This window comes from Anomaloglossus baeobatrachus, chromosome 5 (genome assembly GCF_048569485.1).
Source record: "Anomaloglossus baeobatrachus isolate aAnoBae1 chromosome 5, aAnoBae1.hap1, whole genome shotgun sequence".
Classification (NCBI taxonomy): Eukaryota; Metazoa; Chordata; class Amphibia; order Anura; family Aromobatidae; genus Anomaloglossus; species Anomaloglossus baeobatrachus.
Genome location: NC_134357.1, coordinates 392082285 through 392097291, shown reverse-complemented (window position 1 = coordinate 392097291; position 15007 = coordinate 392082285). Strand labels below are relative to the sequence as shown.

The 15007-nt window shown below is 47.5% G+C and overlaps 1 protein-coding gene across 1 annotated transcript; it reads right to left on the bottom strand.

Annotated features, from left to right (window-relative positions):
- Window positions 1-12237: 12237 nt before the first annotated feature.
- Window positions 12238-14648, bottom strand: TCAP (titin-cap). Its single transcript, XM_075350131.1, has 2 exons — window positions 14405-14648; window positions 12238-14198 (listed from the first exon to the last, which is right to left on the bottom strand). Exons 1-2 carry the CDS (start codon window positions 14545-14547, stop codon window positions 13781-13783), a joined length of 561 nt encoding a protein of 186 aa, XP_075206246.1. The 5' UTR covers window positions 14548-14648; the 3' UTR covers window positions 12238-13780.
- Window positions 14649-15007: the final 359 nt, after the last annotated feature.

Below are 15007 nucleotides of genomic sequence, written 5' to 3'. Positions count from 1 at the left end.
CCACTCATACGTGTATTGGGGGGCGTTTCGTGCGGGAATACGACCGGACGGCCGCCAGTTGGGGGTCCCCAGGGAAAAGGCGACTGTGCGATGGATCGGGGTCAGGGGCATGCTGTGGAGTGAGGTGTTGCCTACCTGGCGCCACCATTCGCAGTTGGACAGAGCACCGGACGTGGTAGTACTACACGCGGGTGGGAATGACCTGGGTCTCCGGGCTTCCAGGGACCTGATACAAGACATAAAATGTGACTGCCTGCGGCTCCTGTCTTCCCACCCGGGTCTAATAATTGTCTGGTCTGATATGGTGGCGCGGCTGGCATGGCGGCACGCTAGGTCGGTGGAGGCAGTAAACAGGGCGCGAAGCAAAGTGAATCGGGAGATTGGGCGGTTCATTTCCCGGGTCGGGGGTGTCTCTGTTCGACACCCGGAGTTGGAAGCGGCGTCCGCCGACTTGTTGCGCCGGGACGGGGTCCATTTAAATTCGGTGGGAAATGATATTTGGGCCTTAGGGCTGATGGAGGGGGTTGAGAAGGCTTTGTTGGTGTGGGAGGACTCGCGCGCACAAGGGGTCATGCGCACTCGCGGTGGCGGAAAGGAGGGGGGTGTCTGAAGGTGGGGGTTTGCACAGAGGAGAGGACGGAACCCAGTGCCGGAGCGGGTTACCTCTAGCGGTGCAATTGTTTGGTAAACGGGTCCTTGCTGGGTTGAGTCTCAGCGGGACATAGTGTGGGCAACATCTGGCTTGGGCTCTCGAGTCGGTGTGTTGCTGCTGAGGGTCAGGAGATGGGCTGATGTTGCAAAGAACATTTTGGTTAACCTTCAAGTACCCCCCCCTTCCTTTTCGGGGGTTCTTCAATGAAGAATTGTATTGTTACATGGCTTATGTTTCTGTTACGAATAAATGGGGCTGCTGTGGCCTTTATATCCAACGTCACGCAGTGTTTGTGTTTATTTTAGATAAGAACCCTAGGGGGTAGGGGGTTGTTGGGGAAGGTCAAAGGCCTTCAGTCAGACATTCCGGAGTCAAGGAAGAGCCCGGACTGCTGACCCGAAGGGGCTCAAGGGAGGGCTACATGACTAGGAGGGATGCTAGGCCATAGGGTTAATAAGGGGTTAATGGAGAAGTCAGTTTGGGCGCGAAATTTGGGGGTGGTGCTAAGGGGCAGCTAGGATCAGGGGTCAGTGTGATTGGTCAGGGGGTGGTGCTATAGGGGGTAGTATATAGGGCAGGTCAGAGGGGGGGTGGGCCATTCCTACCTGGACGGTGACTGTAATCGTTCCCGCCCGCCCGCCCTGATTGTGGATTCGACATCAATGAAGAAAAGAAGGAAGATCGTATTTGTCGCAGCGGCGGAAAGGAGGGGGGTGTCTGAAGGTGGGGGTTTGCACAGAGGAGAGGACGGAACCCAGTGCCGGAGCGGGTTACCTCTAGCGGTGCAATCGTTTGGTAAACGGGTCCTTGCTGGGTTGAGTCTCAGCGGGACATAGTGTGGGCAACATCTGGCTTGGGCTCTCGAGTCGGTGTGTTGCGGCTGAGGGTCAGGAGATGGGCTGATGTTGCAAAGAACATTTTGGTTAACCTTCAGGTACCCCCCCCCTTCCTTTTCGGGGGTTCTTCAATGAAGAATTGTATTGTTACATGGCTTATGTTTCTGTTACGAATAAATGGGGCTGCTGTGGCCTTTATATCCAACGTCACGCAGTGTTTGTGTTTATTTTAGATAAGAACCCTAGGGGGTAGGGGGTTGTTGGGGAAGGTCAAAGGCCTTCAGTCAGACATTCCGGAGTCATGAATAGTTCAACTCTGACATCCTCCTTCAGTGGTTATTACTGTTGGTAACAAATTATCTCATGGCAATAGAGTATTTTAGGTGGTGAACAACCCCTTACCAAGATGGTACTCTTTTGTCTTTGGTGCAGGCTCAGGAACTAAGCCCGCATCTTTCCCAGCAGATGATGACTGCTTTATTCAGCCATTGTGCTGCACGTGTAGCTGAGCTCTGATGTGATGCTCTTAACCTCTTTATCAATTTCTGAAAGTAGAGAATGGACTGCGAGTCTGGGGAAAAACGCCCCATCATCTAGTCAAAGGGATCATTTACATATGATAAGTGGACTTTAGAAATACTTTGTAAAGATCTGGTTATGTGTGCAAGGTAATAAAGGGACTATTAAGGCCGCTTTACAAACAACAACATCGCTAACGAGATGTCGTTGGGGTCACGGAATTCGTGACGCACATCCGGCCTCGTTAGCGACGTCGTTGCGTGTGAAACGCAGGAACGACCGTTAACGATCAAAATTATTTACTTTATTGTTGATCGTTGACCCATCGTTCCATTCCCAAATATCGTTGCTGTTGCAGGACGCAGATTGTTCGTCGTTCCTGCGGCAGCACACATCGCTACGTGTGACACCGTAGGAACGAGGAACAACCTCGTACCTGCGGCCGCCCGCAATGAGGAAGGAAGGAGGTTGGGTGAGATGTTACGTCCCGCTCATCTCCGCCCCTCCGCTTCTATTGGACGGCTGCCGTGTGACGTCGCTGTGACGCCGCACGAACCATCCCCTTAGAAAGGAGGCGGTTCGCCGCCCACAGCGTCATCGCAGGGAAGGTAAGTACGTGTGACGAGTGTAAGCGATGTTGTGTGCCACGGGCAGCGATTTTGCCCGTGACGCACAACCGACGGGGGCTGGTACTTTCACTAGCGATCTCACTAGCGAGATCGCAGTGTATAAAGTGCCCTTAAGGGGCTATGTGTGCACACTGTTTTTTGACACTGCATTTTTGTGGGTTTTTGGCCACTAAAAATGCACAAAAACGCATAAAAACGCCCCGCGGCAAAAACGCACAAAAACGCTTCGGTTAGGCTATGTGCGCATGCTGCGTTTTTTTGATGCCGCGATTTGGTGCGTTTTTGGCTGCGTTTTGCTGCGTTTTTGATCTCTGCGTTTTGCTGTGTTTTTCCAATGCATTGCAAGGGGGAAAAACGCAGAAAGACGCAGGAAAGAACTGACATGTCCATTTTTTTTTTTAAGCTCAAAGACGAAGCTTAAAAAAAAAGTTGTGTGCGGACAGCAAAAATGAAAACTCATAGACTTTGCTGGGGAAGCAAAGTTATACAGTTCTGAGCCCAAAAATGCACCGCAAAAACGCTGCGAAAAATGCACTGTGCGCACATAGCCTTAGGCAGGGAATTTAGACAGGATGATAAAACTACTAGGGGTTTGGGAGGCACAAGGGTCATGTCAGGTTCAAAAACTATGCATGTGTGGTAGTTCTGTAATCGTAATGACTACGAGAATCATACTGTCAGGTCATGTTTATGATACAAGATCCAAAAGACTATTGCGGAATTGCGTATTTTTTATTTATTTTTTTCTGCTAGTTTGCCGCAATTTTAATTGTTTTCTCATTTTTCAGCACATCACATGTTAAAATGTCTGATGTCATTCAAAAGTACAACTCGTCCTACACAATATAAGATCTCATATGGTATGGTGAACAAAAAAAAAAAGTTATGGCTTTTGAAAGAAAGTGAGAAAGGAAAAAAGTGCAAAACTTGAAAATGACCATATAGGGAAGGGTTAAAAACCAACATTGCTAGGTAAACTGACTTTCCTATATTATTTTCATATTGAGGATCAATAATCCTTTATGGGGATCTCAAATTAGAAACGATGTGATGTTTCTACTACCAATATACAATGTGATTGCAGACTGAGCATTGATACCTAAACTATAGCATGCCACAGAGCCAATGTCATGGTTTTCTTCAGCCTCTATAGATGGACTGTACTCCGTTCTATTCCTTCTCTGGACCTCCCCATTTCCTCTCCCTCGATGAATCGCATGATATAATATTACATGTTTTGTTAATCCCTGAATCCAAGTCTGACAGCTGCATATGTGACGGGACAAGCTGTACTGTCTGCTCCAGACATATCCCTGGGTACAGCACGTGGCTTTGTACAGGATTTGGTTGGAGCAAGCTCTATCTGTCTGTTTAGGCACTGTAACATTGAGCCACAGTCTTGAGGAAAACAAAGTATTTAATTCTATGGTTTTGCATATCAGGATATATTACAAAAATCTTATTACTGTTACAGTTGCCGAGGAGCGGCGAGCATCCGGGAGTGGACCCACTGGGCAGTACACCGGACTCCCCTGGAGTAGCTAACCTAGAGCTAACCCCTATATAGGGATTGTCAGGCGCAGCTCCAAGGGGCCTAAATGCACAACAGCCAGGACCAGTGGAGTCGGCTCTGACAGACTGCTGGGACTCTGAGGTCCGCTACGGGTAAGCTCAGGCATGGCAGCACGGATGTGAAGACTCAGATGTGGCGTCACAAAGGTGGTAACTCGGACGTGGCAGCACGGAGGTAGTGGCAGCAAGCAGGCTCTAAGAAGAGGCACATGTTAGCGGAAACAAGACACTGGTACTAGGGCCCGAGACACTGAACTAGACACAGTAGCGGGTATGGGACCTGAGAACTAGCAACACATTAAGTATAGGCAACGTTGCTCAGGCACCTCCCCTAAGGGGAGGCAGTCTAAAATACCTTTAGGGTGATCGTTGACCTCAGGGGTCACTTCCGGGTAATAGGACGCTAGCTGTTTAAGAAAGGGGGTGTGGCCACACGTGCATCCTACAGGTACTCACAGAAGGCCTGCATGTGGCCTGGAAGCAGAAAGCGGCTGTGGCAGGCCCTGGGCAGAACGGGATGCCTAGGACTGCCAGACTGGTGAGAAGAACAGCATTCCCGCTGTGACATGCGGAGTGTGCGGGGGTGCTGCGCTGAGACTGGGCACTACAATCACAATGTTATAAAATTAGGTAAATGTAACCTCAGATGAACAACACAACATAGCAAATTACACCGTGTTGTTATTTAAGAAAAACTAAGCCTAAATGCATACCTCCCAACATTTAAAGATGAGAAAGAGGGACAAAGCGCCTAGTGCGCCGCGCCAATTTTAGGACATGCCCCTAACCACACCCATTTTGCAATCTGTCACGCCCACATCCAATCCTTTTCAGCACTGCTGATCACATTGTTTAAGGCTGCGTGCTCACGATCAGTGTTTGCAGCATTTTGGATGTAGCGTGTTTTTGCTGTGTCCAAAACGCTGCGTTGTACAGTACAAGCACAGTCTCCTGCGTTCTCCTGCGGAGGAGACGTGCAGCCCCGCAGGTCAGGACCCGCTGCCTCCAGGACACAGCGAGTCCTGATCATAGGCACAGGCAGCTGCGGTCTCCTGCATTCTCCTGTGGAGGAGACGTGCAGCCCCGCAGGTCAGGACACGCTGCCTCCAGGACTAAGTGAGTCGTGATCGTGGGTACAGGCATAGCACATATACGGTACATATTTGAAGACAAATTCCCTAAAATACATATAAACAGACAAATCTATACACAGTCATCTACACTGACATACATAGATGTATACATCATACATATACACACATTGGAGGTAATAATATGGGGAAGCCGGCAGCAGCCGCACTCACCTACCCCGCTTGTCTCTGTCCAGCTCCTCCTCGGCATGTGATCACTTGGCATCACTTTAACAGACCTAGCCACGCACAGTGCACACTGACACCGCTGTGTATGTATCACAAGGGAGAATGGGGGTTTTATATACTATATATATATATATATATATATATATACACTGTATATATACAGTATATACATCACAGGAGGGGCTGGGGGCTACAGTATGTTCAGCACAGGAGGGGCTGGGGGCTACAGTATATACAGCACAGGAGGGGCTGGGGGCATAGACAGTACTTGAGGGGGCATACATATTAGGCCTGTTTCAGATGTCAGTGATTCTGGTATGTATGTGCTAGTTTTTATACGTACCAGAATCACTGACCTATGCAGATCCATTATAATCAATGTGTCTGCACACACATCAGTGATTTTTCACTGACCGTATCTCCGTGTGGCGTACATGCCTATCCGTGATTGCCGCACAGAAACATGTCCGTTTTTTTTCTGGCATCACTGATGTCCCACGGACCACACTATGGTGTGATCCATGAAACACGTACCAGAAAAACACGGACATTTAAAATAAAAAGCTTTTTCAACTCACCTTCTCCAGCGATGCTGAGTTCGGCAGCTGCTCTCTGCTTCTTCCTGCCTGGTTCATTATGGCATGCATATTCATTTATGCAGCCAGAGCCGAGAGACGTGCTGGGATTTGCTGTGGGGGAGTGTGGCGCCCCTGAGGCTTCCATTGCCACAGAGATATTGCACCCTTGCCAGAGGTGTGGTATTCCATGCAGGGTAGGAATGGGGTCAACTACCGGTGTACAGACTAAACTTGCACACACCAATTGGTAGGCATACACCGGGTCAGGGATAGTGGCAGCAACCCCCATAGATGTTTAGCTCATGGGGCTGTAAGTCCCATCACTGGTCCCAATGCTGTGGGTGGGGCCTAGTCAGTGGGTGTGTGGGAGGAGTCAGAAAGTGAGAGTAGACAAAGGGAACTGGGAAGTTCAAGTTCAGTCAGCCTGTCAGACAGTGAGAGAGAAGGAGTGAGGAGGTGGGCTGTCAGGATAGGACAGCAGACAGAGGAGACAGAGACAGAAGGAGGTTCCTGGTGAAGACCCTGGGGTCTAGTTAGGCCCAGGTGATACCCAAAGAAGGAAAGGATTCCAGGGCCACGGAAGGGCAATTGTCCCGTGACCTGTTCCACTGACAACATCGGGTGGAGGGATCTGGCTGCATTCAGGGATGGACCCTAGACAGAGGGAAGAAAGACAATTCCTCAAAAGTAAAACTGAAGGCCTGGGAGATCGTTGCAAGCGCCCAGGGCCACATCCCGCCCCAGACCCCCGGTGAAGAGGGCAAGATACGACTGCGCTCAGCCCCCTTTGTACAGGCCCTGTAGTGGAGGCCAAGACCATCTAAAACAGTTGAAGGCTAGGAAGTCAGTCAGAAAAGGACACGCAACAAGGGGTACACTGGGACTGACCCTTGACCTATCCGGGATCGGCGGCGGCCCCTGACAGCGGATCCTGGCACTCCGTGGGCAACCGGTCCGCGGCCGAATTGAACTGAACAGTGAGTAAAACATCTGAACTGCAAGCCTATGTTGTCTGGTTTATCCTACACCTCGTCCATAAACACCATAGACTTTACCAAGCATTAAAGGTTGCCCCGGGGTATCCGCTCTACCTGTGGAGAGCAAGAAACACCTTAGCTGCCATAACATCAGCCCCGGAGGTCCCTTCCAGCAGCTGCGGATCCATAGCTGCAAATTACAACAGGTGGCATCACGAATATTCATATAAACTTTATCATCATCTCCCCAATATCGCCACACCATTAATTGACTCCACCAGGGTCACGGAATCGGGCCCCGCCACCGCTAACTACCCCGGACTAGTCCGGCCCAACACCGAGTCACCTAAGGTCCTGGGGTGGGCGAGTCAAAGGGACATATGTGTGTTTAACACGTCAGTGAAGAACGTCTGTGTTTTTCACTGAGGGGCATACACGTTACTAAGGGGTATACACATTACTGGGGGAAATACACTTTACTGTGGGGCATACAAATTACTGGTAGCATAGATATTACTAAGGGGCATATAGCTGGTGTTGGGGCTTATACAGCTCTGGGGGCACATACAGCTCCAATGGGGGGGCTGGAGGCATACAGATCTGGTGTGGGGACGGGGGGGGCATACAGATCTGGTGAAGGGGGGGTGGCTGGAGGCATATAGCTCTGGTGAGGAGAGGGCTGCTGGGGCATACAGATCTGGTGAGGGGGGGGCTGGGGGATACATATCTGGTGGGAGGGGGCTGGAGGCATACAGAGCTGGGGGGTGCTGGGAGGCATATAGATCTGGTGGGGGGCTGGGGGGCATACAAATCTGGTGTGGGGGCTGGGGGGCATACAAATCTGGTGTGGGGGCTGGGGGGCATACAAATCTGGTGAGGGGGCCATACACATGTGGTGAAGGGGGTGACTGGAGGCATATAGCTCTGGTGAGGAGGGGGCTGGGGCATACAGCTCTGGGTAGGTGGGGGTCACATACAGCGTTCCTTGGTGTTGCAGCTCCTCTCCCTCCAGTCTCTTCATCTGTGGACAGAGCTCAGCATGTTGCTCGGTAGCTCCGCCCACAGATGCACTTCCGTACACATGCAGCCCAGCTGAGAGCAGTGCACTGGGCTGGAGGTGCTGGGTTTAAAGCGCTGGTATCCAGGAAAGTGCTGCTGCCGCCGACCCATAACAGCGGCAGCACAGAGCCAGAGCAGTGAAGTAGCGCTCGGCTCTGCTCATGTGGATAGGAGGGGGAGAAAGTCAGACGGGGAGAGAGCGGGTGGGCGGAGTCACGGGACAGAGGGCTCTTGATCGTGACACCGGGACACCCGCACAAATCCGGTACAGTCCCGTTGTATACGGACGGTTGGGAGGTATGTAAATGCAAAAGTAGTGTTTGAGTAATTAGGTACAACCTTACTGCGTCTATAGGAATTGAGATTGTAAGTTGCAGACAGGTGCTGCTGAAGCATCCACAGGGCCTTAGGGTACTCGTCACGGGTACAGTGGTTCCTTGGGGTAGCTGTGACTGGCCTGACCCGGTTCCATGACCCCATCAGCTACATGAAAAAAAACAACAAAAAAAAAACAGCAAATGGACAAGTGTCCAATACAGATGGGGATGGAAGGAGGGTGACGGGCCCCTGGGAAGCATGTCACCAGTTGCAGCGGTGACTGGGGTCTCGGCCTCCTCCACCATTGACCCTTCCTGTGACTAGTCCTCTCCCAGGGGCAGTACTGGATGAGGAATGGGGGTGCTTCGCAGCGCCACCTGCGGTATGCGGCCAGGAACTAGCCGCCGCTGCACCGTCTCTCTCCGGGGCAGGTGTTATGTGCAGCCGGGATGGTATCACTCCCCACGGGCGGAGCAGGGTACCCCAGGAGGTTGGTGAGAACAGGGCCGGAGTCACAGAGTCACCAGGTGCGGGTTCCAGTCACTTTATTTACTGGCTCAGGTGGTATCGCACCCCGGGTGCTGGTCCTCACCATCAGAGTAGGTCAGAGGCTGGATCCGGTTTGGTAATCTGTGACCTCTCTCCTCCATGCACAACTCTGTACTTTCCCCCGGTTCTAACGTAGACCACCTACGTTCGGGTGTCCGTCTGCAGAAACGTATATATGCACAAAATGGCACAAAACAGAGCACACGCTAACGCAGTGCGCTCCATAACAGTGAATGGCCCTGCCTGGCGCATGCGTCCGGAGCACGCTTTGCAGAGTGGGGGAAGGGCGGTCCGGACGGATGCCCCGACGGGACCTGTGGACGTAGAGAAAAACGCAATGTGAAAGGTTCCTAAGTTTGCTTAAAAATCATCTCAACCAAAGAACAAATGTTTTTCTCATAAGTCAGATGATTGCCATCCTGTTAAGCCAGGCCAATAATCAGGAATGGAGTGTTTCTAGAAGGAGGTCTCGTTTATGACGGTCATCATAAATGGGCCCTTACTTCGCTTTCCTCATGTTGAACACAAGAATGGGGGAGTCGCCTGAATGAGCTAATCTAGGCATGTTAAGATGTATGGCCACGTTAGAGATACATTTAGAGCTAGCCTTTCAGCCTTTACTGGTGGTCTGTAAAATGTAGAGGCCCAACTGTTGGCAATCTAAAACTCCAAGCATGCAAAAATAGCTGCCAGTTGTCAGTGCATGAATAGTCAGGTCACAGGATGGAGACCACCCACTTTTTGCATCATACTCCTTAAATATTATTAAAATAAAACTTATAGCACTTTTTTTTTTTATATCAAAAGCATCCCTGCAGTACATAAGGCGCTAATATCCCTTTAAACTTCTATTTTCCGCCAACACGTGGTTGCTAATAAAGAGCCTGTTAAATCCCTCTCTCGGCAGGGCACATTCCACTAGGTGTGAATTCCTAACAGCGGCCAACTTTCCAGCAGCCACTGGGACAACACAAATAAACAGTGGTATTAAATATAACTCGCCCCTCCCCCGCTGTTATCGTTTCATACAGTGCACAATAGATCATTTGTTCTCACATTGCAATTAGTATGATATGTCATCCTTATTCTGTATATCACCGCTGCTCTTTTATGTACTGGCATTCTGCAGGGACGCAGGGGTCTGGTAATTTGCAACCTCTACAAGTGTTATTACAGCAAGAACCATCGGTAGTCATGTGCTTGATGTTATACACTATGTTTGAAGCTATAATTTGGAGAAAAAATGAAATGTATCTAGATATTATAATGACCTGACCAAATTGGTCCCTGTTATCAGCCACTTCAGGTGGTGGAAAGGCTTACGTACAGCTGGGTTTACATATGTCATTTGCACCATGCTCAGTTTTTGTCTCCCAAGTGATGCTAAACTGATGCAAAAATGCATCAGACTTTTTCACTCTTCTCCTGGAAAATCATCAGTTTCCATCATTCAGATAAAACATTTCACCAAACATTGTGATCCATCCCCCGATACAGCAATGGGACCCGGAAAACACCTAATAGAACATATAATGCTAGGCCGATTATAGGGGCCTAAGTGTTTCAATAGGAAGGGAAAATCCTTGGCTGTAACTAATCACTATTTAATTTAACATATGTCCAGTTTTTTGTTTGTTGGAGCCTTTTTATAATTTAAAATCAGTGGCATAGCAATGGGGGCAGCACAGGGTCCGTTGTCCCAGAGTAAAAACTCTATGGAGGCATAAAAATGTGCCAATCACCCCTCCCCCCACCACGCCTGGGGCAACTCCCCACTGTTGATTGTAGCCACAGCTTCTTTTTGGTGTGGCACAGTGAATACATGTCCAATGCTGCTTAAACAGAGCACTCTGCATAGGCAGGGACTGAAATGACGAAGCTCAGTATAATGAAGTAAGCTTTGTCTTCTCGGTCTCTGCCTATACAGAGGGCAGCAGCCTATGACAAACTCATCTCGAGACTCGTCACAACTCTGCATAAGCAGCGACCAAGATGACAGAAGTTGAGCAGCTAATCAATGAAGACTGTATTAAATCATGTGTCATGTGAATCAATACTGTCTTCATTCATTACTAAGAGCTACTTATATAATTTTGCACTTCTCTAACCCTAAGAAGCGTTACAGATAGGGATTGGTTTAGGTTTAGGGCTAGGGTTAGACGGAAGGGTTACAGGCAGCTAGGGATTGGTTCAGGTTTAGGGCTAGGGTTAGATGGAGGGTTACAGCTAGGGATTGGTTCAGGTTTAGGGCTAGGGTTACATGGAAGGGTTACAGCTAGGGATTGGTTCAGGTTTAGGGTTAGATGGAAGGGTTACAGCTAGGGATTGGTTCAGGTTTAGGGCTAGGGTTACATGGAAGGGTTACAGCTAGGAATTGGTTAAGGTTTAGGGCTAGGGTTTCAAGGAAGGGTTACAGCTAGGGATTGGTTCAGGTTTAGGGTTAGATGGAAGGGTTACAGCTAGGGATTGGTTCAGGTTTAGGGCTAGGGTTACATAGAAGGGTTACAGCTAGGGACTGGTTCAGGTTTAGGGCTAGGGTTAAACGGAAGGGTTACAGCTAGGGATTGGTTCAGGTTTAGGGTTAGATGGAAGGGTTACAACTAGGGATTGGTTCAGGTTTAGGGCTAGGGTTACATGGAAGGGTTACAGCTAGGGATTGGTTCAGGTTTAGGGTTAGATGGAGGGTTACAGCTAGGGATTGGTTTAGGTTTAGGGCTAGGGTTACAAGGAAGGGTTACAGCTAGGGATTGGTTCAGGTTTAGGGCTAGGGTTAAACGGAAGGGTTACAGTTAGGGATTGGTTCAGGTTTAGGGTTAGATGGAAGGGTTACAACTAGGGATTGGTTTAGGTTTAGGGCTAGGGTTAGACTTTAGGATAAGGTATAGAATTAGGGATAGTTCTTTGAATTGAGCTATAGGTAGGATAATGAAATGGTAACATAAAAAATGTATTAAAAAATACAACATATAACATTTTATTTTTAAAATTCTAGGTCAAGTTTCAACAAAAAACAGAAAAAACTGAGGAGGTTAAAGTGCAAATTTAAATGCATCAGTATTTGTACCAAATATATGTGCTTGGCAGATCAAGAGTTCAATACTGGACTCTTCGAAGGGACTCAGGGGGTGCTAACTATTCACAGGGAGGGGGAGCAAAATAATTGTTAGCCATTTTTTACACTTGCTTTGCCACTGTGATAATTTGATTTGAATAAAGACTAACAAAAAGGAACTATATAACCATTTTATTACATCATAAATATGACAATCATTAGTAAGTAACACACCAATATTTAATACAGAAAAATAGACTTTATTACATATCTACATATACAACTGTGCAACGTTTTTGTAATCTAAAGCAACATATAATCTGTTTTTGCTACTACACAGGATCGACCCCTTCAAAGGACAGGGGAATTCGCATTTGGCAGCTTATAAGTAGTTTTGACAGATAAGCCTCACCTGAACATAAAATTGACTAAACACCCATCTAGTGACCCCAAAGTCTTCAGATCTTTCCTTCGCACCTTTGAACGCCCAAAGACTGCCACCTATAGCTTATTTACTGAAATGAAAAATACAAAAATAGGATGCAGCTCATAAATTCAAAGGCAAACTACCAAAACAAGCCCATGGGGACCCTTTCTGTAATAAGGTCCTGTCTTTCAGGAATTAGTTATAACATCCTATCCTTCAGGAACTGGTTATAACATCCTATCCTTCACGAACTGGATAAAACATCCTATCCTTCAGGAACTGGTTATAATATCCTATCCTTCAGGAACTGGATATAACATCCTAACCTTCAGGAACTGGTTATAATATCCTATCCTTCAGGAAATGGTTATAACATCCTATCCTTCAGGAATTGGTTATAACATCCTATCCTTCAGGAACTGGATAAAACATCCTATCCTTCAGGAACTAGCTATAACATCCTATCCTTCAGGAATTGGTTATAACATCCTATCCTTCAAGAATTGGTTATAACATCCTATCCTTCAGGAATTGGTTATAAGATCCTATCCTTCAGGAGCCAGTTATAACATCCTATCCTTTAGGAACCAGTTAGAACATCCTATTCTTCAGGAACCAGTTATAAGATCCTAGCCTCTGGTACTAGTTATAACATTTTATCCTTTACGAACAGTTAGAATATGCTACCCCTATGGAACAGTTGTAATATCCTAACCTTCAGCTTTATCTTCCATTGCATCTCCATGCCTAAAACTTTCTAATGCCAATTTAATTTGCACTTCAAATACCTGTATCCAATGTCTAATGACTTACTGTTTATGGACATGAGAAAATTCAATTACCACAAACATGTCTTCCTCTGTACCACCAATTTCTACACCTAACATTAAGAACCTTCTGAAGCACAGTGAAGAGACGGGTGAATGTTCCACCTTTCACTGCAAAACCGATGTTCTAACCAAACAAGACTTTGGGTTTATTGACTTCCAACACTTGTAGTGGTTCATATAGGAGCTAAAGTTCAGCACTGTAAATTATGATCCAATACCTTAATGTAATACAATGGTTTCCAGATACAAACATTACTTTCTTCTGCAATATTCCTATCACAATCTGAGCAATTTGTCTATAAATGAATTTGCTAATGGACATTTTGCTTCTGGGCATAAACTCAATAACTGAGATTCTAGTGCAAACACAATGCAGACGCAAACTGCATTCAAACCTGGCCTTCCTAGGACTAATATATTTTTCAGATGGTACACTCCCTACGCCACTGTCCATCATAGTCCTTTAGCCCCTCTGAACCTCCTGAGACATAGATCTGGTGAAGGAAGATGCCAGGCCAGGTTTAGAGAATTCCATACGTCCTGGCTGCATGACTGGAGGCAACTCTTTAGTGATCTGAGAGAGGGGTATCTTGTCTTGGCACAACCCATCAGTGCCTGGATTGCTGAGGGCTCTCTCAAAGTCAATCATGCTACGAAGCTGTGGTGGTGTTCCCATGCGATCCATCTTGGAGGAAAGGTCTGCTGGCTTGAAGATAGGCAGTGGCAGTGTCCTCATGTAGGGCAACTGATATTGAGTAAGACGATGACCGAGGCGACCCATTTTCATAATCTGAGCTGGAGAACGTTGGACCAGGAACTGTGTCTTGCCTTGTTGTCTGAAGCTTTCCCTTCTCCAAACATTGGCATCACGAGCATTGCAGCTGAAGGACAGAAAAATGGGATTAAGTCACATTTCCTACATAATATTACAAATGTTAGATTAAATTCTACTCCTAATTCTTTTTTGTTTCTCTGGGTTTTGGTGCCACAAACTGGTCCAAAATGTAGCTTTCTAACATCCTACCAAAGTCAAGGGAGGTGATGCATGAAAATACTACATATAACTTCATTGGATCAATTGTCTCACCTTTCCTCTGGTCTTGTGAAGACTGATGTATCCAGCCATTCTGCGGAGTAGTGCTCCCGTCGGGCCTTGTTGTCTTCCTTTACTTGACAGCTCAGCTCGGCCATAGTGCTGCCCTCTTCACGTGTCTCTGGCTTCCCCAGCATCTTGCCTTAAGTGTGTGTTAACAGGTTACAGTACTTTTTGCTGTGTGTTCCCTTTGAGGCTTCTTCTCCCATACAGTGTTATGTCCTGGCTTTATATACACTTGGCTGGTCTATTTTCATTCTGCTTTGTAACAATCTATATCTATCCACAGAGTCATCCTCACCCCCCTCTAACCTCTCACTCCCACACAGTGACCACTGACTGACACACAGGACCGATATGGAACTGTGCCCAGACGTCACTGCTTATAGGAACATGCTCACTGCAGCAAGATGCCGGCATTGCTGTTCATGTTGTCATCAGATCAAAGTTACACTTCCCAGTACAAATTAGGCTTGTTATGTCATTTTCTTATCAACTACTACTGAGATTCTTAATTAAAAATGTGTCAGCTAAATTTTACAGAGATCTCATGATTGTGGATTATCAGGACAGAATCACACAGTGCTGGATCTCTAT

What these genes read in the sequence shown, in the direction of transcription:
- TCAP (XM_075350131.1), bottom strand. Translation starts at nt 14,547, where the DNA reads ATGCTGGGGAAGCCAGAGACACGTGAAGAGGGCAGCACTATGGCCGAG. An exon ending in TTCACAAGACCAGAGGAAAG is followed by an intron (nt 14,199 to 14,404) that starts GTGAGACAATTG and finishes TCTGTCCTTCAG; the next exon opens with CTGCAATGCTCGTGATGCCA.